The 24,866-nt window shown below is 45.8% G+C and overlaps 1 protein-coding gene across 2 annotated transcripts in view; it reads left to right on the plus strand.

The window, feature by feature from the left end:
- The first annotated feature begins 889 nt into the window (after window positions 1-889).
- The window catches only part of UVR3 (DNA photolyase family protein), a 39,621-nt gene continuing 15,644 nt past the window's right edge, over window positions 890-24,866 (plus strand). The window contains exons 1-11 of one of the 2 annotated variants that reach the window (XM_086511961.1): window positions 892-1,250; window positions 1,574-1,645; window positions 1,729-1,809; window positions 2,060-2,230; window positions 2,305-2,376; window positions 2,463-2,549; window positions 2,631-2,729; window positions 2,805-2,888; window positions 2,956-3,042; window positions 3,122-3,193; window positions 3,302-3,415. In XM_086511961.1, coding sequence (XP_086368087.1) covers window positions 954-1,250; window positions 1,574-1,645; window positions 1,729-1,809; window positions 2,060-2,230; window positions 2,305-2,376; window positions 2,463-2,549; window positions 2,631-2,729; window positions 2,805-2,888; window positions 2,956-3,042; window positions 3,122-3,193; window positions 3,302-3,415 — 1,236 coding nt within the window. In that variant the 5' untranslated portion in view covers window positions 892-953. Of the gene's footprint in view, window positions 1,251-1,573; window positions 1,646-1,728; window positions 1,810-2,059; window positions 2,231-2,304; window positions 2,377-2,462; window positions 2,730-2,804; window positions 2,889-2,955; window positions 3,043-3,121; window positions 3,194-3,301; window positions 3,416-24,866 lie in introns of both variants that reach the window. The other variant, XM_086511960.1, reaches the window with a different exon arrangement.

A 24,866-nucleotide genomic window follows, 5' to 3' on the forward strand; every position in this document is an offset into this window, starting at 1 on the left:
ATTTGAAGGGTATTTTGGGAATTTCCACAAATTAGAGGGGTATTTTGGTAATTTTCCCCTTTTTATATAGCTTTTCATAAGAAGATTGATCGTCTATCAATACAAAATGCTCAAGCTAGAATCTGAGTTGGTTATGTAGGCTTTGGAGATGAATCACTTCATTATTTTTAGAAATAATCGACTATTTTTGCGAGGTAATTTGTGACAATTACATGCTAAGCACTAAAAAACAGATCTAAATTGTCAAAAAGGAATAAAGATCATAAAATCTTGAACAATTCGACCAAAATAGATACAAGGGTATTTTGGGATTTTTTGAAATTTGAGGGGTATTTTATGAATTTCCACAAATTAGATTTTGTAATTTTCCCTTTCCAAAATTCTCAATACCCCTCATATTTTGTCATAAGTTCCCAAAATGCCCTTCAAATTTTCCAAAATTCCCAAAATACCCCTGATTGTGAGAGTAAATTTATCCAAAGATAAAAAAGTTTGTAGCTTTTCATAAGAAGACTGATTGTCTATCAATACAAGATACTAAAACTAGAATTTGAGCTGGTTATGTAGGCTTTGGAGATGAATTGCTTCATTATTTTTAGACATGATTGTCTTTTTTCGGGAGGTAATTTGTGACAAATTACATGCTAAGCACTAAACAACGGATCTCCATTGTCAAAAAAGAATAAAGATTAGGAAATCGTGAACAATCCAACTAAAATAGATACAAGGGTATTTTGGGAATTTCCACAAATTAAAGGGGTATTTTGGTAATTTTCCCAAAAGAAAACCAAAACCCACTGGCCGGCGCGCGCGCAGCCGTGACGTGGGTAGATCTGGGCCATGGGAAATGCCAAGGTATTTGTTCAAACTGAATTGACGGAGGGGCCCATTCTATTCCCGCGTTCTCTTCATGCCGACAGCTCAGGACGAGCACATCAGTGTGAATCCCGCTCATGGACATCAATTCTCTCATCTGGTTTCGGAAGGGGCTGCGCCTTCACGACAATCCTGCTCTGCATAAGGCATGTGAATGCGCGAAGTATGTGTATCCGGTCTTCGTTCTGGACCCTTGGTTTGTAGCTCCAGACCCTGCAGCTCCTTCACCAGGCTCCACTCGGGTTGGCGCAAACCGTATTCGGTTTCTATTGCAGAGCTTGGAGGACCTTGATACTTGTCTTCAAGCAAAAGGATCTCGCCTTCTCCTCTTCAAGGGAGATCCTGTTTCTGTTATTCCAGACCTATTGAGAAAGGTACTCTACTAACCCCATAGCTAGATAAAAGTGAAACTTTCAGAGTGCTCGGTAGCAGACTAAAACGTATAAAAGGGAAATGCCTGATATGTATGGCAAGCTTTGAAGTTTGTGGCTGCTACGGATCATTCTAGTATTGTCATTTGTGAGATAAATGGGGAATGTTGTGCTAGGCACTTCTTTTCAGGAACCTTTTTGATAGGATGCATGTGACTGAGAAGCTTGCTTTAAAAAGCTCACACTCCATACTTGAGCGTCTTCTTTCCTGCAATCCATGCCTTGTTTTGCTTCATAATCTCCATTGTGGAGCTTGGTTTTGGCAGTGGAATATCAAGAGGCTCTGTTTTGAGAATGACACTGAGCCGTATGCACAGACCAGGGATAGCAAAGTTAAGGTAAGGTGACAAGTTTTGTGATTGACCTTAATCCAGCAGCCATGCAATCGAGGATGCTTCTGAAGTGTGCTTCCGCATTGCAGGAAGCTGCGGCAACAGCTGCAGTGGATGTTTTCTGTCCTGTGAGTCACACAATTTTCAATCCGGAAGAAATCATAAAAAAGGTGGGAGTGTGCAAAGGCTCCAGTTTTGTATTTGTCTGTAAAGTATATATTATACAATAGGAAGGACGGTTGCATCAATAGGGGACATTAAGCAGAATGCTTGTAGGCTTTACTAATCCTTTTTAGTGAGTAGCTGTTGAGTAATCGAGTTGTTGCAACCATAGGCTACAGTTCAAAACCCTTGGGGAGTGCTACGTGCGCATGCAACATTCATTCCCCCATACAATTCACTTCTTTTTCTTTGAATCAGAATGGGGGATCAGCACCGTTGACCTACCAGTCCTTCTGCAAAATTCTTGGTAGAGCTCCGGCCCCCCTTGGAGATGCCCCTTCTATCATACCCCTTGCTAAGGAATTCGGTGGGGTCAAAATAATCAGCCTTCCATCTCTTGAAGATCTTGGCTACAACAACTTGGAGCAGGTAAACTTTTCCAAATTTTTATCTACAATAGTCCAGTGACGTCGTTGCTAACCTTGTGTTGAGCCTATGAACAGGAAGAGTTTACGCCTTTTCCTGGAGGAGAAACTGAAGCTTTGAAACGGTTGGATGCATCAATGAAAGACAAAGTAGGTCGACCACTTGTATTCTGTAATGAATTTGCAATTCAGGGGGAGAATGGGCTTGAAATTGAATTCTGGAGCTTATCGTGTAGAAATGGGTGGCTGAGTTCGAGAAGCCCAAAGGTGATCCAACTGCTTTTATCAAGCCAGCCACAACTGTTCTTTCACCTTACTTAAAGGTTAGGTTTCTTTGCTATAGTCATCTTTTGCATATCTGTGTGCCTACCTCCATTACTAACTGTGCACTCAATACTGGGCAGTTTGGATGCTTGTCGGCTCGCCTTTTCTACTCAAGATTAAAAGAAGTGTACTCTCAATCAAAATCGAATTCGAAACCTCCTGTGTCTCTAGAGGGCCAGGTAATGCGGTTCTCTTCCTATTGTGTTATGGGTGTTTGTGGGATTAATGAAGGAGTTCACTGATTTAGTTTGCAGCTATTGTGGAGGGAATTTTTTTACACTGCTGGATATGGTACTCCTAATTTCGACCGCATGGTTGGAAATCCTATTTGCAAGCAGGTAATCTGTTTATGTAAGCCCAGATAAGCACAGAAGCTCTGGTAATTCATACAAAGTTTTTCCACAGATTCCTTGGAAAGATGATGATCATCTTCTTGCTTTATGGCGCGAAGGTAGGACAGGGTTTCCTTGGATTGATGCTGCTATGATTCAGGTTGGAAATCTGTGCACACATTATATTAATGTTTTTGACAGTGTCATCTTCAAACACTAACATTTTTTAGCTAAAACAGCTGAGGAAATGGGGTTGGATGCATCACCTTGCTCGCCATGCGGTTGCGTGTTTCCTTACAAGAGGAGATTTGGTAAATGTCATATGATTTTTCAGTATCTTCCACTTTCAGCCACCGTTGCCTTATGTTCTGTGGATGCAGATTGAAGTTTGTTGAAACTGTTCTCTCTTGTTTTTTCAGTTTGTCTATTGGGAGAAAGGTCGTGATGTGTTTGATCGACTTCTCATTGATGCTGATTGGGCTATCAACAATGGAAATTGGATGTGGCTCTCAGCATCGTCTTTCTTTTATCAAGTAAGAAAGAAAAGAAGACTTGAAACTGTGATGCTTTAAAGTTTGTAACTTAATTGCTCACTATGTGGAACAGTCTGAGAAGTCTTGTTTGAATATTGACAGGCTGGCATATTGTTAGTGGTTTTGGTGCTGCTCTTACACATTGACTTTTAGCTTCATTTGGCTTTGGCGTGCGTAGTGAACACCATTCTAGGTGGGCATTGTGGCTTCACATCTTTGAAGGTCCCCTTGGAAGTATTTGACATCACTAGGTGTCCTTCCGCATAGTTCCAAAATTCTGTGTTATGACATTGAGGTTTAGAGTTACTGACTGAGAGTAACATGAACAGGATCAGGGATGGCAACAATCAAGAAACAAGGACAATGTACAAAATCATAGAGTAAACGAATACTTTTCGATTACATTTTGATCTATACATATTGCACCTAGGAGTAAAGCAAGATGGCCACAAAATTACATTAAATAGACATGTAATATTGTAGTCATATTATATTGAAAGTATTATAATGAGCGTTGGTGGCACGATACGAGGGCAAGGACTTACGAGCCAATGGATGCTCGACTCTTGAGAGCTAGCCTGAACATAGAGAGCTAATTGTAAGTGGGGAATGAATAGACACTTGACCTAGGAGATTCAGCCTTCAGGGTACCTGGAAACCTCTACTTGAAGGCCAACACTCTCTAAAGAGGAACTCCCTCTTTGCCGTCTTGCCTACAAATGCAACTGTGATCTTTTTTGTTCGGTTTGTCTTTCAAGTTTTTGTTTATGCGTTCAAGTGGATCAATTTTCTTCTTGCTCTAACAAGAAGAACGATCACTTCCGATGGAGGCTAATCCAAATTCAACTCCAACTTTGGTAGAGGCTACGGATGGAGCTTGTTGCTAAATTGGCTTTATCTGACATAAAAATAATTCTAAATGAATTATTGGATTTATAAGCGAGAGGGTTTTCTCGCTTGGAACATCAAGAAAAATAATTTTGAATGAATTATTGGAATTTTAAGTGAGAGGGTTTTTCTCACTAGAGACATCCGAGTACAAAGTATCCCTAGTGCGACATTCAAAGGAATGACGGGAGCACTGTGAAAGGGTATATCTGTAAGGCCACCAGGAACGAGTACTTTTGATGCGTCACATCGACGGGTGATAGGGAGCATCGGGAAGAAGTATCTAACCATCCGGGAACGGACATCTCTGATGCGTCATAGGATGTGTGACATAGAGCATTGCGAAGGAGATTGTACCGTAAGTTCGGTAGGAAAGGACTCGGTGATGGGTATTCTAGATGTGTCACGAGGGGGGTGATGGGTGCATCGAAAAGGGAATATCCATAGTTAGGAGGAAACTCCGAACTGTGGTAGAAATGTGCACAAGGAAAAGCAAGCACTTGAATGAAGATGGGTTTAGAGGAAACTTTGAGGAAAAACAGATTGCCTTTTGAGAAAGCGGGATTGCTTTTCGGGAAAAAGATGCTTTCCTGCGAGGAAGTCTATGTTTGCATTGCAACTGTGCATGTGATTGCATCCAAGGACGTTTGGGAAGTGATGTGAAAGCATTGTTTTAACTTATAAGGTTTTATTGAGTTTTTGGGTAGATTCAACGCATTTTTAAAATATGTTGGCCATCCACTTAATAAGTGGGCAGCTATCTGATAAATAAGGCAACAGATCAACAGATCAGCCAACGTCCTCTCTCTCTCTCTCTCTCTCTCATAGAACAATGGGGAAAAAAAAAAACAGCCGCGATCTCTACGCGGGCAGCCAGTGCCCTGCTATCTTTGCCGTGGCCAGGGAGCTATAAAAGCATCACACGCCCTCTCCCAGAGGGAAGACCAGTTTTCGCAAGGAGGAGATGTTGCTGTAGATTTCAGTCGCAAAGAAGATGTTACCGGTGATGCCCATGGCTGCCCTATGTGTACCAGATGTGCCAGGACCCAGTGTGCGATTTCCCTCGCAAAGAAGTGCCTACGGAGTGTTTTTCTATCGCAACAAGCTGCTGTTTTTCTCTGTTTTCAGCCCATAAACGTCGTAGACGGGGTTGATTTACGAGAAGGAACCCGAGAACACACCTCTTCTGTGTGTAGGATTGGAAGAGAGGATTTTCTATGTAGAGATCTCTTCCAGGGAATTGCTTTTCGAGCATCGAGTTGCATTTTGAGCGTCAAGACTTTGAAGGTAACGATTTTCATGTTATGATCTCTGAGTATTTGTTTGCAGGTGTACTTCCTCTTAGTGAAGGAGTAGGAGCAGAGGAAGGCATGAGCCTTTGCAAGAGAAAGCGCAACCCATCTTCTGGTCCCCAGTATTGTGTCGATCTTCTCTCTCTCTCTCTCTCTCTCTCTCTCTCTCTCTCTCTCTCTCTCTCTCTCTCTTTGTGTTGCCTCGCGCGCTCTCTCTGCTGTTGTAGTTGTTGCCTCGCTCTACTGCTGCCCTCGCTCTCTGTTGCCTGCGCGCGGTTACACGCAGCTCCCCCTCAGCGCCGCTCTCCCTCCTCGCACCCACACGTTGCCCCCCCGCCCTCCCTTTCTATCACCCCCCCTCTCTATCGCGCTGCCCCCCCCGCTCCCTCTCTCTATCGCGATTGGCCCCCCCCCCCCCCCCCCTCCCCCCGCCCCCTCTCTCTATCGCGCTGCCTATCGCCTAAACCCTTTATGTCACAAAGTGATGACGTGGCGGACAACATAAACCCTAATTTTTGCCAGAAACCCTAAAATTCCTGCAAACCCTAATTTTTGCTGGCAACACTTCTCAGAGCATCTGGACGCAGAGTCTTAGAGTGAAACCCTAGCCACTCTCTTGTACTTCGATTTGATCAATATAAAAAGAAATACCGAAAGGGGCGCCAGTCTTTGGGGCCAATATCTCTAGGCACGGAACTCTGCCGGGCCAGTGTACATCTATTGTGATCTGTGACTTGTTTTGAAGTGGTTATTTGGTGCTGTCGCGGTTGATTCTTGACTTGGAGTGTGCCAAGTCTGTTACAGTGGTATCAGAGCACGGCCGATTTCTCTTCTGCGGGAAATCCGATCCCCGATTTTTTTTTTCCGCGGCACCTATGGCTTCAGGCAATGATCAGTCGACTCCCTCTGCATCTGGAGATGTGGGTTGGGATCACAACGAAGATTCAGATAGAGAGTATGGCCTGCCTCGGCCTACTCAAGCGGAGCAAAGAGAGATGATGCGTCGTCAATTGATTGGCGATGCAACGAAGATGATGCTCAGTTTTGCCAAGGACCCGAAGGTGGCAAAATATATGAACCAGACCTCTTTGGAAGAGGTACAGATGGAGTGACAGAGAACCACAACACCACTCCCGAAACCCGCTCTCAAGAAACCTTCTGTCTCCAAGAAAATATACGGAGAAGGAACTGGAGAACGTGGTTGATGCACAGATTACTCAGCTTTTTGACGCGCAAAAGAAAGCCAAAAAGCACGGCAAAAAGCAGAAGAAAGGCACTGACTTCCCGGGATATTTGGGTCGTCGGTTGACATTTGACAAGGCAAAGAAATTGAAGAAGCGCGTCAAGTTTGAAGACCTACCCAGTTCTTCTTCTTCTTCTTCTGACAGTTCTTCTTCGGATTCGAGCGAAGAAGACAGAAAAAGCAAAAAGCGAAGCAAGAAACAAAGCTTCGAAAAGGGCAAGAAAAAGGCACAGAAGGCTACATCTCGCCCAGAGACTGACAGTTCTATTGAGGACTCGTCTACAGACAGCTCAGATTTCGATGACGGAAAGTTTTATGCGAACAAGAAGAATTTTTACAAAGCCAACCAGTATGACTTTCTCGAAGATAAAAGCAAGAAAGTCCGAGAGTTTAAGGAAGGTGGCCACTCGATCAAGTTTGATACTTTTTCAGGATACTCGGATGCTTCGAAGGCTTTGTCTTTTTTCAACAGTTTGACGTCGCTTTCGCGGGAGGACGCTATTCAGAGCACTCCAAGATTCGGAGAGCTGCCTCTTACTATAAGGGGAATGCTCGTACTTGGTCCACGCTTCTATTAAGCAAGACTGTGCCAGTTACATGGCTGAAATTCAAGAGGCTTTTTATTTCTTCTTGGTTGACTCAAGAGTTTGAGCGAGATATACGAGCTGCTTGGAACCATCTCCGGATGACCAAGAGCGATACAGTGAATTCTTATTGTGAAAGATTTTGGAGCTCTTTGCTACCCGCCTCTTCATGCAAGAAGATCTCGTTCAGAGAACAGATTGAGCGGTTTACCTTGGGTCTACCTACAGAGATCCGAGATCACTGCTTGGAACAGAAGTCAGCTTCTATTCAGGAGTTGATGAGTCATGCGAAGCAGGGCTTTGCCATTCACTCTGGCAGTCTGACCTACCCCACATATGAGGCTATGACACAACGAGTTGAACAGACTTCTGGGAATGAAAGTAGAAAGAAAAAAGAGCAACCAAGAGAAAAATGATGCACGACCCAAGCTTACTCCTGAGGAGAGAGCTCGCTTCATCAGAGAGGGGAAGTGCTTTGGATGCGGGGAACATGGACATATCTCCGCGAAGTGCTCTAAAAAGGCACAGAAAGAACAGAATGATAAGAACGACAACAGGCCTCAGAGTTCGAGAGCAGTTGAGGAACGTGGCAGAAAAGGCAGATAGAAAAGCAAAATTGGTACCACATAGCGTGGGACCTGCACCGAATCTAATGATGAAAGTACAAACTTTGCCGCTTTTGGGGCAAAGTGAAGGATCAGGAAGCTCTTTTGAAGGAGCCAAGGCCAACTTCTTTTCACTTGGAATTGGCGGCTCGATTTGGAATTACGCCCGACAGACTGACGCCACAGGCAGAGGTAGTTCGACTTGCACCCGGATGGGATATTGCCATTACACCGAGCATTGGCAAACTTTGTTTGCAATGACAAGGGTGTTCGGGGCACGCGAGTGACGTTCTACTCAAGATCCCTTGGTACCACAAGAACTACGCCGTGGTTGACTACCGGGCCGAGAAAGCGACTTTGATAAATGAAGGGCTTAGAGATTGTACTTGATGAACTTCAATTTCTTACTCATTCTTTTGGAAGAGAATTGAACGATGGATAAAGGTTGAATATGTTTTGACCTGATCAAAAGAACGCCAAGATTTTTCTCCACACTCATACTGATTGCTTTTCAGAGGGCCTGAAGATCAAACCATTGATCTAATACTTGGAAGCACGCCACCGAATCAGCCACCTTACCGTGTGAGCCGAGTACAGAATGAAAAGATTATGAACCCAATGAAAGACCTCTTGGAAAAGGGTCTTGTCCAGCCTAGTACTTCACCGTATTGCTCTCCAGTGTTGTTGGTTTTGAAGAAAGACGGATCTTGGAGAATGTGCATCGATTATAGCACTCTCAACGAAATCACCATCAAGAACAGATTTCCGATTCCTAGGATCGATGATATACTGGACAGGTTACAGGGATCCTCGTGCTTTAGCAGGATTGACTTGAAGAGTGGATATCATCAGATCAGGATAGGGCCAGGAGATGTCTACAAGACAGCTTTTCGGAAGACTTTTGGGTTATTTGAGTTTTTGGTGATGCCTTTTGGCTTAACCAATGCTCCTGCGACATTTAACCGGATGATGGACAAGATTTTTCGAGAGTACAGGCTATTTGTTGGCACTTTCTTTGACGACATCATTGTTTTCTCCAAGAATGAGGCAGAACATAGAGATCATTTGCTTCAAGTCTTTCAGGCATTACGAGATCACACGTTAGTGATTAATGCAAAGAAAAGTGAATTTTTCCTACTAGAGATACACTTTTTGGGACACATTGTGTCGACAGCAGGAGTGCAAATGGACCCGGCCAAGATAGAGACTATCCGTGATTGGCCCGATTTGAGGAATGTCCATGAAGGCTTCTTGGGACTGTGTTCGTACTACAGGCGGTTCATACGAAAGTTTGCATAGGTTGCTTCCCCTTTGCATACCTTGACACAGAAAGGAGTACTTTTTTCGTGGGGACCCACAGAGGTGACTGCCTTTCGGACATTGAAAGAGAAATTGACTACAGGACTAGATTTGACTTTGTCGGACTTGCAGAAGTCATTTGAAGTATATTGTGATGCTTGTGGTCGTAGTCTGGGTGCGGTCTTGATGCAAGAAGGCCATGTCATAGCTTACGAGAGCCGTTTGTTCTCTAGGCCGGAGATGACAGCACAGATCTATGAGAAAGAGCTTTTGGCGGTTATCCATGCTCTTACTCAGTGGCGGCATTACCTACTCGGAGCGGATTTTACTGTCTTTACAGACCATCAGAGTTTGCGCTACTTGTCACAGAAGCAGCTTTCGGAAAAGCAGATGCGGTGGGCGAACATCTTGTCACATTTTCACTTCTAGATTGTCCATGTGCATGGACAGAAGAATGTGGTGGCAGATGCTTTGTCTCGAAAACCGTTGGTTCTGGCTGTTTCCGCACTACATCATAGGAGCTTCGAGGATATGGTCGATCAATATGCCACAGATACAGATTTTGCAGATATTTTTACACGGATACGGGATGGGGAGACAGTAGCTGGATACTCCCTTCGGGAAGGCTACTTGATGAAAAAGACTATGTGGTGCGTTACACAGCCGTTGAGGGATAAGGTTATGACTGAATGCCACTGTCCACCTTTTACGGGTCACCGCGGCATTGCTACCACCATGAAAGGGGTAGAGAGATACTTCTTTGGGCCGAGACTCAAAAAGGATGTGGAAGAGTTTGTGCGTAGTTGCTTGGTATGCTAGAAGGTCAAGTTTGACAGGCATAAGGCACAGGGATTGTTACAGCCTTTACCCATACCCACCCACCCATGGGAAAGTATTGCAATGGATTTCATTTTTGATATCCCGAGAACACAGAATGATCACGATGATTTTCCGATTACATGGTAGTCTGAGACCATTGTCTCCGACAGAGACCCCAGATTTATGAGTTTGTTTTGGAAGGCAATTTGGGAGAACATTGGCACGCAGTTGCAGTTCTCGTCATCGTTCCACTTGCAAACTGACGGGCAATTTGAGATTGCCAATTCAGTGATTTTAGATTTATTGAAGTCTTGTATCTCGGATCGGAAGACTCAATGGGAAAAGAACCTATCTTTGGTGGAATTTGCCTACAGTAACACGATACACTCTTCGACGGGGAAGACGCCATGTGAGATTGTTGAAAGTGCTGCGAAGGTTCCATCCTTCCTGAGCACGAAAGATTAGATATTTGAAGCGGATGAATATTCGCGAGATTTGGATACGGCTTTTGCCAAGGTTTCCGAGACTTTGCAGGAGTCTCAAGAACGACAGAAAAAAGGCAGCGGATCGCCATCGTTGCGACTTGAACTTGAAGGAGGATGATTGGGTGCTCGTACTTTTGAGAAGGCACGCCTACGAAAGAAAAAGGGAAAGGAGAGGCTTTTTCCAAAGCTTAGTATGCGATACTACGGACCTTTCCAGATCACTGACAAGGATAAATGATGTCTCCTTCCGATTGAAACTGCCAGATACTTGGAGGATTCATAATGCATTGCATGTGAGTCTCTTGAACCCTGTTAAGGGTGATGTGCCTGATGATGGGGAGCCTGATGAGCAACCCGCAGTGGAAGAAAACGAGGAGACCCTTGTTCTTGAACAGATTTTGGCACATACGGATACGAAGAAAGGTAAAGTCCGAAGGCGGTTCTTGGTTTAGTTCAAGAACTTTCTTGCATTTGATGCGAAGTGGATGGAGGAGGAGGACCTAGTAAATACTCCTCGGATTGTGAAACTTTACCTCGATGTTTTGGTTTAGCATAGTCTACTCCACACGGAACCCAGAATTCAGCTTGGCCGAAGATTTGGTGCAGTGGGATGCACAAGAGGGGAGTCGCTCCGCTCCTTTGTCAACAGATGCCTCGATTTTGATACTAAAGTCACTGATGTCTCTTTGAGCTTCAGGGATACTGAGAGCTGACAGTATTTTGCTGGATGACTTTATGAAATGGAATTCCTGATTATGATACTGATTTGTTCTTGACTTCTTGTGAGTGCAGGAATTGATAGACGAAATGACTGCAGCATTTTGGTCTACTTGATCTCGAATAGACATGGTTGCAATAGGGGTTAGTCAATCGGACATCGATGAGATCTCGATTGGACCTAGATGTGATTGTTAGCTACATTGCCGATAAATCATGGTCTAAGATCTGAATGAATGTTGAATGTCATGTGATGTCCTGTGATGTCGTGTGATGTGACTGTCGATTTTGTACATGTGCTAGATGTGTGTTCCTAGTACGTAGGTACTAACAGTCAGTGTCTGCTAAGACGGTTTATGGCTTTTGTTGGTTTTGCGGGCGTAATCGCGGTCGATTACAATGCTTTCAACAGGGGGGTATGTCACAAAGTGATGACGTGGCGGACAACAGAAACCCTAAAATTCTTGCAAACCCTAATTTCTACCAAAAACCCTAATTTCCGGAAATCGCGGAGGCTTTTAAAATTTTTTTTTTGGGGAAAATGATGAGCGACGTGAATTTTGCTTTTTTTTAAATTAAAAAAAGAGAAAAAGACTCTCTAAGAGAGAGAGAGAGAACTGATGCTTTTTATTTTAAAAGCTTTTGGGGCTCTGCTTTTGGGCATCCCTTGTAACCTTTAAATTAGTGGTGAGGGCCTCACTTCTTAGAGCATTTGGACGCAGAGTCTAAGAGTGAAACCCTAGCCACTCTCTTGTACTTTGATTTGATTAACATAAAAAGAAATACCTAAGGGGCGCCAGTCTTTGGGGCCAATATCTCTAGGCACGGAACTCCGCCGGGCCAGTGTACATTTGTTGTGATCTGTGACTTGTTTTGAAGTGGTTATTTGGTGCTGTTGCGGTTGATTCTTGACTTGGAGTGTGCCAAGTCTGTTACACTTTACCTTTACATTTTTAACCCTTTCACCCTATCGCCCCTCGCCCCCCCCCCCCCCCCCCCCCCCCCCCCCCCCCCTCCCTTTTTTTACCTTTACTTACATTTTACATTTTAACCCTTTCACCTCATTGCCCCCCCCGTGTTGCTTCTCTCTCTCTCCTCCCCCTCCCCCCCCCCACCGCCCACCCTCTCTCTCTCTCTCTCTCTCTCTCTCGCCAGTACTCTATCTCTATCGCTTCCTTTCCTTTTAACTCAATTTTTAACTCTATTGCCAGTACTCTCTCTCTCTCTCTCTCTCTCTCTCTCTCTCTCTCTCTCTCTCTCTCTCTCTCTCTCTCTCTCTCTCCGTACTCTTATCGCTGCCCCTCGCTTGCCATACCTCCTCACGCTCCCACACTCGCCCAGCCACCGCGCCCACTGCTAGTGTGGGTGCATGCGGCCTCTCAATCACGAGAAAGCTGAATAGCAAGGATGACCCGGTGGAGGATGCCATCCAAAAATGCAAAGAAGAACTGAGTGAGTCCATTTGCAAGATCAACCGCCACCTCTTAGGTATTATTAACGGCCTCGACGCACGTGTGGCAGCACAGGAAATCACGATACGTACACTCGAAGATCGCGTGAAGGCCCAAGATGAGGAAATCGCACTACTCAAGAAAGAGCTTGCAGAGGCGCGATCGCAGAATGTCCTCGAAGAGGGAGAACTTCAACCCTCTATCATTGAAGAGCTTAACACAATCAAGGAACAAGTACGGGCCATCAAAGAAGGTGGGGAGCAACAAAAAGAAATGACGACTTCGTGGGTAGATGTCATCACAAAGACCCAGCAGAAAGCAGAAAAGGCCGAAAAATGGATCGAGATTGTCAAGAAAGGGAAAGGCAAGGAAATAACTCCCACCCCCACACCAACCATCATCAACTTGACACTCGAAGAGGAACAAAGGAGACGTGTGCGGGCCTTACACGTAAGGGTATGTGGCCTCAGAGACCAAGATAATGTAGACAAAGAGGTGAAAGAACTCATGACCTTGGTGGGGGTCAACGAGCAGACGTGCACAAGGGCTTGGAGAGTGGGCACTAAGAAAAGTGGGAGCAACGGAGCAGAAAGCAGAAAAGGCCGAAAAATGGATCGAGATTGTCAAGAAAGGGAAAGGCAAGGAAATAACTCCCACCCCCACACCAACCATCATCAACTTGACACTCGAAGAGGAACAAAGGAGACGTGTGCGGGCCTTACACGTAAGGGTATGTGGCCTCAGAGACCAAGATAATGTAGACAAAGAGGTGAAAGAACTCATGACCTTGGTGGGGGTCAACGAGCAGACGTGCACAAGGGCTTGGAGAGTGGGCACTAAGAAAAGTGGGAGCAACGGAGAAACCTTGAAGGAAAGGGCACTCATTCTCCGCTTCCCCTCCATGGAAGCGAAGAAAGATTTCTTGAAGAAGAGAGCGACTCTAAAGAAGACGGGCATCTTTCTTGGAGATGACCTCACCCTCTCACAGATTGCTCATATGCAAGAAGTAATGCCGGAAATAAGAGCCGCAAGGGAAAAGGGGAAGATTGCCTTTTACAGGGATGGAAAGGTGGTGATATTGGAGCGACGCCCTGCATGACGATGCGAGACCTATGGGACCACACTAAAGATGGCAACTTGGAATTGTAACGGGTCACTCCGTCTTGATGTAGGGGCCTTTGAGGATAGCTTTATGGGGAGAGACATCATTTTCTACTTTGAGACGCATCAAGCACCGGGACAATCCATGCCACAGGTGAGCGTATATAGATGGGAGACAGCCTGCAGACAAGAGACCAGATCGGAGCATCGAGGACGGGGCTCAGGGGGAGTGGTAGTTCTATTCAGGGAGGAATTGCAACCAATGATATATATAGCACGCAAGGATGAACAAGCTAGGTACATGTGGGTGAGGCTCAGGGCAGAGACGGGCAGATACCTCTACATTGCTATTTGTTACTTTCCTCCTAGTACGTCAGTATATGCATCACCTAGAGGACAATCCCCCTTTGCTATTTTGGATAATGACATATGGGAGTTTTCCAAGGATGGGGACATTATCATACTAGGGGATTTCAATGCTAGGACTGCCCACCACCAGACAATATTCTATGATACTTCCGAAGAGATGCTCAGGGAGATGGACGTCACAGAGATGGGTCTATCCAGACTATCACAAGATGAGGAATACACTGAGTATGGTAGATACTTGATAGATATGGGAACCGCACACAGATTGGCCATTGTGAATGGCCTACAAAGATTTTCGATAGCTGGAGGTTTTACTTGCTTTCCACACCGACATGGTGCGAGCATAGTGGATTATGTTATGGCCCAGTCAGGTCTCATCCCATTCTTTCAGGATTTCATGGTGGGCACTAGGCCAGTTGGAATAGCAATTGATCATGCTATCGTGTCTTTCACCCTGACCTTTCAGTTCAGCACAGCTCCATTAGGTGGGGTCCCCATACACACTCGGTATACCTTCATGAGGGAGATGGATTCTGTGTATATGGATGAGATATACAGGCAGCTATGCACCCAGGATCCGGGACGGCCACTAGATAAACTCACTCAGATTTTGACAGAGACGCTCCATGATGCAGCATCAGAGGCATACCCCCACAGCCAGCCCACACGGAGACGATTTGGGAACATGCCCCAGAACAGTTGGTATGATGAGGAGTGCAAAGAGACGAGGATCAAACTACAAAGGGAAGTGCTCACCGGTATTACCACACATCGACAGTCACGGATTATCTTTCGCCGCCTAGTGCGACAAAAGAAAAGGGCCTATCCACGAGCATTCACCACCACCCGCGGTCACCTCCATTGAGATATGGGGGGAATATGCCACATCTCTCTACACAGCATCAAGGCAACCACCTCTGCCGGACCCACTAGAGACATGCCTAGAGACATGTTCTTTCTTTACTGCGGAGAGGGTAAGGAAAGCCATTGACAAGATGAAGACAAGGAGAGCGCATGATCATGATGGTCTGGTAGCAGAGCACTTCATCCATGCCAGGGATATGCTTGCAGAGCTCCTGGCTATGATGTTTAATCAAGCCATGTATGAAGGCTTCCCGGAGACCTGGAGTATGTCTACGATTGTGCCTATTTTCAAGTCAGGAGATCCCATGATTCTCGCGAATTATCGCACCATCATGGTTGGCCACACATTAGCTAGGTTGTATGCATCCGTCCTTGAGCAGGAGCTGAGCAGAGTGAGAGGGAATAAGAGCACCAGGGCAAGCAGGTTTCACGAGAGGTTTCTCCACTCTTGACCAGATTCTGACACTCAGAGCTATTATTGAGGAGGGTAGACACCATGGCATGAAAATCTATTGTAGCTTTGTGGATTTCCGCAAAGCTTTTGACACAGTGCCGAGAGCCAGACTTATACACAGACTACAAGACATGGGTGTGCCTACAGAGCTGATATGGGGTATTCTGGCTCTATACAGGACAGTGATGGGACGGGTAAGCACCACTGAGGGAATGTCTGACATGGTCCACTCCACTATCGGAGTAAAGCAGGGATGCCCACTATCCTCGACTCTTTTTGGGATGTATGTGGATGAGTTTTCAGACTATGTAGAGCGGCAGGGAGACAGGGGGGCTCAGCTAGCAGGGACATGGATTCCACTGTTACTATATGCTGATGATATTGTGCTGATTTCAGCCGGATGCAGCGTCATTTGGATGCTCTGCATACATTTGCTCGTGACAGTGGATTGTCGGTCAATCTGGGAAAAACCAAGGTTATGGTGTTCAACACCACACCACAGTGGGTCAGGAGGTCGGCACCCACATTTATGTATGGCGAGGAGATTGTGGAGTACACAGATGCATATACCTATCTTGGGGTAGTATTCAGTGGACCGGTGTTTACTAAGGAGAGCATCAGAGACTAGACTGACGAGAGCATATGCAGCTTTGGGAGGACTGGAGAGGATGTGTTCACAGGTTCAGTTTCAGGAACCGCGAACAAAGCTATGGCTCTTTGACACTCTAGTGACTCCAGCTATGCACTATGGAGTTCAGGTATGGGGACCCTTAGTAGACGACCATGGGAGATCTGGTAATACAGATGGATGGAGATGTATGGAGAGGCCTCTGGTCTCTATGATCGCTTGGATGATTCAGGCTAAGGCCTCAGTACCACATGGGATTATCCGAGCCAAGCTAGCCGCCCCCCCCCCCCCTCGTGGTGGAGGCACTGACGAGATCGGTGTCCTTTATGCACGGTTTATGGGATCTCCCTAGAGACAGATACACTCGGCTTGCCCTGGAGTCATCTCGACAACTAGCTCTACAAGGCGATACAGCATGTTGGTATGGACATATGGCATCATGGTTCCAGTCGCATGGTCTCAATATGGATAGATTACCTCCGCTTAAATACTCCTTGGATGCACCCTCCTTGTCTCTCACACGGACAAAGATCACCAGGCTCATACGTAAGGATCTGATTCAACTAAATACCAGGAGCACATGGATACAACCGACACAGGAGTTGGGCATGAAGATGGCCTTCTACAGAGAGCATCTTCTCCAACTCACGGAGGACGGATTTGTGACTAGGCCACCATACATGGATACACACTTATCTCATGGAATAAGATGCGCTATTGGACAGATACGCACATCCTCACATCAGCTCCAGATCGAGACTGGCCGATTCCAAGGGGTGCCGACAGGAGCCAGGATATGTCACCTATGTAACTTAGAGCCAGAGACAGAACTGCACTACACATGCCATTGCCCGACATACTATGAGATACACGGATGCTTCCACTGCTTGTTTAGAGAAGGGTTCGGACCTTTTTCTAGAGTCATGAGATACAAGGATCAAAAGTGTCTTGGATTGTTCCTGCTAGAGCTGTGCAAACTTAGGGAGAGCTTGCTGAGGACATCAGGGGAAAGACAGTCTCAGAGACGAATCACAGAGTTCTTTACACCAGACAGAGGAGAGCAAACGGAGCAGTCATTACAGCCTACTCATACTAGAGGTACACTGCTTGACAGAGCCACTGAACTTGGCAGATCCAGACGTCCACGACCTCGGGGGGTCTCCCACTACCGACGAAGGTTACAACAGAAAATACAGATCACTCTAGCTCGACATGCAAGATGCCCAACCAGAGTTCTGACCATGGAGGAAGTCGATGAGATCTGACAGCGACCGATGAGAGATTTCATCTGAACCCACAAACCCCCCCCCCCCCCCCCCCCCCTTATTCCCTTTCTCCTTAGTGCCTTAGTGTTTTAGTGTTAGTTCTTTGTAACTTGGTAACTTTGTAACCTGGTAATTTCTGTACTCAGACATGGTATCAGATTCACCAATTGTAACTTTTTGGTCTCATAGGTCATTTTGGCCTTTTGAAGATGTTAATATAACATTTCATTTCATTTCATTTCTCTCTCTCTCTCTCTCTCTCTCTATATATATATATATATATATATATATATATATATATATATATATATATATATATATATATATACATATATAGATCTATTTCTCTCTATATCCTCTGGCTTCAATAATAAGTGATAAATCCTATTTATTCGAGTATATTTTATATTGCCATGCGCTCCCGTCTGTGACAGAGCTTCATAGCACACTTGTTTTTGAGACTCTTGTGACAATTTTGGATCTCAGATGATGTCATGTGCACATGGTTGTGTGTGCCACGTGGACATGTTTCATCGATTTCTAGAGCCAATTTTGTACATCCTTAGATAGGAGTGTCTAGAATCCTAGGAGGATTAGTAATGGCAATTTTGTGAGCCTACCTGGAGGACGTGCATGTCCGGACGTATCCATTAGATTAGGTTTTCTAGTTTTGGAATCCTCTTGCATAAATGGTTTGTACACGCGTTTTGACAGATGTTATTACACTTCGGTGGGCATCTCACATGACGTGCATGTAGGTCTAGTTTAGATGAACGTATCGGCCTAGTCCATTCGTCAAATGAGTCATAAAACAGTGAGTTATCACATGGGAACTCCCATGTGCGCACATTTGCACATTTTTCCGACCTTGCATAATTTTCGTGACTAGGCACCTAAAAATTCAATATATAAGAATCATCAGCCCTAGCGTTTTCTCATTAGTTTAGCCAAGGCCATAGCTCAGCCAACGTTTTGCATCTGCAAGCCCAACGTTTTGCATTTTCGGCCCTTGGCGTTTTCGGCTCTCCATTGTGAGCAAGCGCTAGATCAGCCCTAGCAACCAGCTTTTTCAGTTTTCAGCCCCTTTTATCGTCAGAAGTGTCTTGGATCTACTTACGCTAACATCCTTGCTGCAGCTCGACATAGTTACAAGGAATGCCCATTTTCAGGTCCCCGTATCCCATTCCCATTCCAATTTCCAGTTCCGGATTCCCATTTCGGGTAACTATGCAGCCCTGTCCTTCGGAAGCCCATTGAGCGTCGCGGCCATTACCGTGCTGCATGATGTCATGTACACATCTAACCCTATGTGTACATGGACAAGCTACTTCACGACATGGGTTCAGTTCAGTTCAGTCAGCATAGATTAGGAAGTGTTCTGGCACTTTTGTGAGTCTGCTCGTAGACCATGCATGTCCAGACACTTAGAGTAGATGCATATCATCTGGTTGCACACAACATGACCATCAGATTTCAGTCAAAACCCATCAGGAGCATTTTTATAGTGCATAGACCTATTTTCCCTATTTTAGCCATTTTCACTTATTATTATTAAGTGACTTTTGTTGGGAAACTGGGTAAGGCAATTCTGACAAGCATGTATATAAGAAACCCTAGTGCTAGCATTTCTGGTAGAAGAGGTAGCAGGAACCAAGGTTCAACCTTCTCAGCAAGATCCACCCCCAACAACAAACCTAGCGTTTTGCAACTTGCAAACCTAGCGTTTTCATCAAGAACCAAGCCTAGCGTTTTTGCATGGTAGAACCAGCCCTTGCGTTTTTGCATTGAAGATCAGCCCGGCGACGGCAAGACCACAACAGAAGCCTAGCATTTTTGCAACAAGACTCCAGTTCAGCCCAACGTTTTTGGATCAACACAACCTCCTAGCGTTTTGCAGTTCCATCGCGACAAGACCACAGATAGCATCAACGTTTTCAGTTTTCAGCATCAAGACACCACAGTAGAAGTCCCAAACCTCACAGATCTCACCTTCCTGCAGCAGATCCTCGTCGCACAGTCAGATTCAGCGCAGTTTGCAGATTCAGCCCGGAAAACGCAGATTTCAGTATCTGTGTTTTCAGCGGGCCGTCGCTGCATCGTCGTCATCGCCGTCCTCACCGACTTAGAGTTAGAATTCAGCAGATAAAGATTTGTAGATTTCAACCATTAGCGTTTTCAGATTTCAGCCCGTCTCATCGTTGTCCTCATCATCGTCGACATCGTTGGCAAGTCCATAGCATTGTAGAGATTTGTGCAATCAATAGTAGACCGTCTCTCACCATAGAGAGTGGGACCTTTAGAGGAGGGTTTGACAACATTCTGGTGTCGTATTCTTCTCTCTCTATCTCTCAATCTCAACACCTTCATTCACACTGTTTGCCACTTTGTTTGTGATCATCTGCACTCTCTCACTAAGGGAACGGAAGGCTCTCCCTTCCGTAAGTAAAAGGAACCCTTGAGCACAGTTCGGGGCACTCATCTTGAGCAAAGTTCAACATTCACTTCCGCTGCACCTTACACATGAAGTGCTCCCATTGCTGTCCATCATTTGCTCCATCATCATCTACATTTTTTGCCTTGCTCAACGCGTCAAATCGGTTGTGTTTTTGGAGCCAGCCTTTAGCCCTTCATTCCTCTCACATCGGGAGCGTAAATCAGCCCAGATCTATCCCCCATTGTCTAGTATACTATGATATACGAGGCCACTTTCATTGTCTACCCAAAGAGGGCTTTGGACCATTGGCTAGTTATGAGATATCAAGATCAGAGATGCTTCGGGTTGTTTTTGCTAGAGCTGCGCAGACACAAGGAGAGTCTCTTGAGAAGAGGGGTGACATTCATAGAGGGAGATCATTGACTTCTGTAGAGCAGTGAAACTGGCCCGTGGGGTGCCGTGGGGCGGTAGGCTTTGGCTTTCACCCGGAATTCTTTACTTTACTTGAGAAATGAAATGAAATGAAATGATATATTAACGTCTACAAGAGGCCAAAATGACCTATGAGACCAACTGATTACAATGATGAGTCTAGTACCAAGTCTGGGTACAAACAAGAAAACTACAAACAAAGAAATGATAGGAGTGCTACCGACTCCTATGGGTGGCTGGTAGGCTGAGCAATGGTATCATGCCATAAAGGTACAAAGTGGGGATAAGTGTCACCATGATACAATATAGCAATAGCATGAAGCCTATCCCGATCGACATTCTGGGTGTCGTGCTAGAATCCTGTGGATCCTCTGCCGCAATCTCCGTCGGTGCTGCGTGGCCCCCCTCCTCAGTCGCGGTCGTCTCGATCTCCCTAACTCTATAGCTTGATCAATGAGAGTACCACTGATGTGTGTATGGGTGGGAACCGAGCTCTCTGGTGGTGGTGTCCCCTCTGACTCTGTGGTACTCAGACTGAAGAAATCTGAGATGCGTCTCTGGGACTGTCTCTGTCTTTGCCCATTCAATAGAGCGTCTCTATGTCTCTGAATCTCAAGTAGGAATAATCCGAGACATCTTTGATCCTGATATCTCATGACTCTGTCTAACGAGTCAAAACCATCTCTGAATAGACAATGAAAGCGTCCCCGTATCTCATAGTAGACTGTGCAGCGACATATGTAGTGAAACTCTGTCTCTGGCTCTGCATGGCATAACTGACATATCCTACTGTCTGCTGGTATGCCTCTGAATCTACCTGTCTCAATCCCAAGCTGGTGTGAAGATGTGCGAATCTGGCCAATAGCACATCGTAACCTATGAGATAGATGTGTGTCCATGTAACTGGGCCGTGTGACAAATCCGTCTGTCGTGAGTTGAAGAAGATGTTCTCTATAGAAAACCCTCTTCGTACCCAACTCCCGTGATGGTTCTATCCATGTCCTCTTGCTATCAAGCTGGATAAGATCCTGCCGAATGAGTCTAGTAGTCTCCATCCGTGTAAGAGCCAAGGATGGTGCATCAAGAGAATACTGGAAAGGGGGCAGTCTGTCCATGCTGAAACCATGAGCTCATCTGTGCATACCAACATGATGTATCTCCCTGTAATGCCAGCTGTCTGGATGACTCGAGAGCAAGCCTGGCATACTTGTCCCTGGTGGTGTCCCATAAGCTGTGTACAAATGATACTGATCTGGTGAGTGCCTCAACCTCCATAGGTGGGGCAGCCAGCTCCGCTCGTATGATGTCATGTGGGACTGAGGCCTTGGCTCTAATCAGCCTAGAAATCATAGATATCAGGGGTCTCTCCATATTAGTCCATCCAGCACTGTCAATAGACGGTCCCCAAACCTGAACCGCGTAGTGCATAACTGAAGCGACCAAAGTATCGAAAAGCCAGAGCTTTGTTCGAGGTTCCTGGAACTGAACTTGCGAACAAATCCTCTCTAAACCACCTAGGACTGCATAGGCACGAGTCAATCTAGTGTCTGCTGCCACTTTCAATGTGAACCTCGGTCCACTAAAGACCACCCCAAGATATGTGTATGCATCAGTGTACTCCATACTGTCCTGTCCATATGTGAAAGTAGGTGCTGATCTCCTAACCCACTGTGGCGTGGTATTAAATACCATGACCTTGGTTTTACCAAGGTTGACAGACAATCCACTATCCTCTGCAAAACTATGCAATGCGTCCAAATGTCTCTGCATACCCTCTGGCGATTCTGATATCAACACGATATCGTCAGCATACAATAAAAGAGGGATCCATGTCCCTGCAAGCTGTGCACCTCTATCTCCTCCTCTGTCAATATAATCAGAGACCCCATCAACATACATACCAAATAAAGTAGAGGACAGTGGGCATCCCTGTTTCACTCCGATGGTGGAGTGAACTATGTCGGATATCCCCTCTGATGTGCGTACATGACCCATCACTGATCTGTACAATGCCATGATCCCCCACATCAGCTCTGTGGGTACCCCCAATTCCATAAGCCGGTGCATCAATCTGGCCCTCGGCACTGTGTCAAAGGCTTTGCGAAAATCCACAAAGCTGCAGTATATCCGTCTACCATGTGCTCGACCCTCCTCAATGATAGCTCTGAGTGTAAAGACATGATCTAGTGTGGAGAAACCCCTTCTGAAACCAGCCTGCCCAGGTGCTCGTATGCCCATAATCTCTGCCCAACTGCTCAGCCTATGCTCGAGGATGGATGCATATAACCGTGCCAATGTGTGTCCTACCATGATAGTACGGTAATTCCCCGGCACTGTGGGGTCACCTGTCTTGAGGATAGGTACAATAGTAGATAATCTCCAAGACTCAGGGAGACCTTCACACATGACACGGTTGAATAGCCGTGCAAGCATCTCTGCCAACAAATCCCCAGCATGTATAATGTGCTCTGCTACCAAACCCTCATGATCCTGTGCCCGTCTGGTCTTCATCTTGTCAATGGCCTCCTTTACCATCTCAGTGGTAAAGAAGGTGCTCGTAGCCGGACATGGCTGTGGTGGGTCTGGTAATGGTGGTTGTCCAGGTACAGTGTATAAAGATGTTGCGTACTGCCCCCATATCTCTGTAGAAGTAATCACTGTTGGGGGAGACTTTTTATGGAATAGACGCCAAGCCTCTCCTGAATCTCTACTAAGGAAGAGCTGATATAAATCTTGCTCCATCTGGACCAAGAAAGCTCGCTTCTTCCGTCGCACTAGTCGTCGTGTAGCAATACGAGACTGTCTATAGGTGATCACTCCCAATGTAAGGTCCCGTTGTATCTGAGCTCTCCTCTGTCGACACTCCTCATCATACCAGTTGTTCTGAGGCATGTGCCCAGAACGACGTCTCTGCCCAGGCTGAGTGTGTGGATATGCCTCTGTCGCTGCCCCATGTAATGTCACTATCAGCATAGATGTGATCTCCTCCACTGTGTATACTGGCTCTGATGTGCATAAAAGCCTACGTATCTCCTCAACATATACTGAGTCAGTCTCTGGTGTAAAAGTATAGCGTGTATGTCCACCACCCCGTGAGGCCTGAGATGTATTGTACTCAAAGGAGACTGATAATGTTAAAAGTGCATGATCTACTGCTATCCCAACTGGCCTGGGCCCCACTGTGAAATCCTGAATGTGAGAGATAAAGCTCGGATGTGTCAGAACATAGTCTACAGTGCTGGACCCATGTCTATGTGGAAAACAAGTAAAACCTGTAGACAATGGGAAAGTCGTTAAGCCATTCAGTATGGCTAAACTGTGAGTAGTCGTCATCTCTCTCAGGTATCTCCCATACTCTGTATGTTCTCTGTCGTGTGAGCATCTCTCAAGTCCCAACTCCTCTGGCTCTAGCTCTCTAAGCATCTCCTCTGATGTGTCATAGAAGACTGTCTGTGAGCTGCCTGTACGGGCATTGAAATCCCCCAGGAGTATGATGTCTCCATCTCTGGAGAACTCCCAGATATCATCATCAAGTACAGAGTAAGGAGACTGTCCTCTGGGTGAAGCATATACTGAAGTGCTGGGAGGAAAATAGCATATGGCGATGTACAAGAAACGTCGAGTCTCTGCCCTCAGCCTCACCCACAAGTATCTGGCCTGATCATCTCTCCGAACTATGTGCAATAGTGGTTGGAGCTCCTCTCTGAAAAGAACTGCTACACCTCCTGATCCTCTAGTCCCATGCGCAGTTCTGGTGCATGTCCTACAAGCTGTCTCCCATCTGTATCCTGATATGTGCGGCATCAACTGTCCTGGAGCCTGATGAGTCTCTGAGTAGAAAACAATGTCTCTGTCTCTGAAGCTATCCTCAAAGGCCCCCACATCATGTCTATACGAACCATTACAGTTCCAAACTGCCATCCTGAGAGTGGTCCCATAGGTCTCGCACCGTCATGTAGAGCGGTGCTCTGTAATCACTACTCGTCCATTTCTGTAGAAAGCTAACTTCCCCTTCTCCCTTGCTGCTATAATCTTTGGCATGACCTCTCTCATATGTGCAAGCTGTGAGAGCGTAAGATCATCTCCTAAAAAGATACCTGTTTTCTTGAGGGTTGGCCTCTTCTTTAAAAAGTCTTTCTTTTCTTCCATGGAGGGAAAGCGCAAAATGAGAGCCCGTCCTTTTGAACTCTCCCCATTACCTTCACTCTTCTTGCCCACTCTCCAAGCTTGTGTGTGCGAGGGCTTCTCCACCCCCATCATGGACATGAGGCTCTTCACCTCTTGGTCCACCTTATCTGAATCTTTTAGGCCGGTCACTCTCACGTGTAGAGCGCGTACCCTTCTTCGTTGTTCCTCTTCTAGTGTTTTGTTGATGATGTCGGGTGTAGTCGGAATTTCCTTGCCCTTTCCCTTCTTGACAACTTCAATCCATTTTTCAGCCTCGTCCATTTTCTTTTGCGTTTTGGAGAGAACCTCCACCCATGAGGTCTTCATTTCTCCTTCTTCCTTTATTTCTTTGAC

The sequence above is a fragment of the Adiantum capillus-veneris genome, chromosome 5 (genome assembly GCF_014529385.1).
Source record: "Adiantum capillus-veneris isolate H3 chromosome 5, ASM1452938v2, whole genome shotgun sequence".
Classification (NCBI taxonomy): Eukaryota; Viridiplantae; Streptophyta; class Polypodiopsida; order Polypodiales; family Pteridaceae; genus Adiantum; species Adiantum capillus-veneris.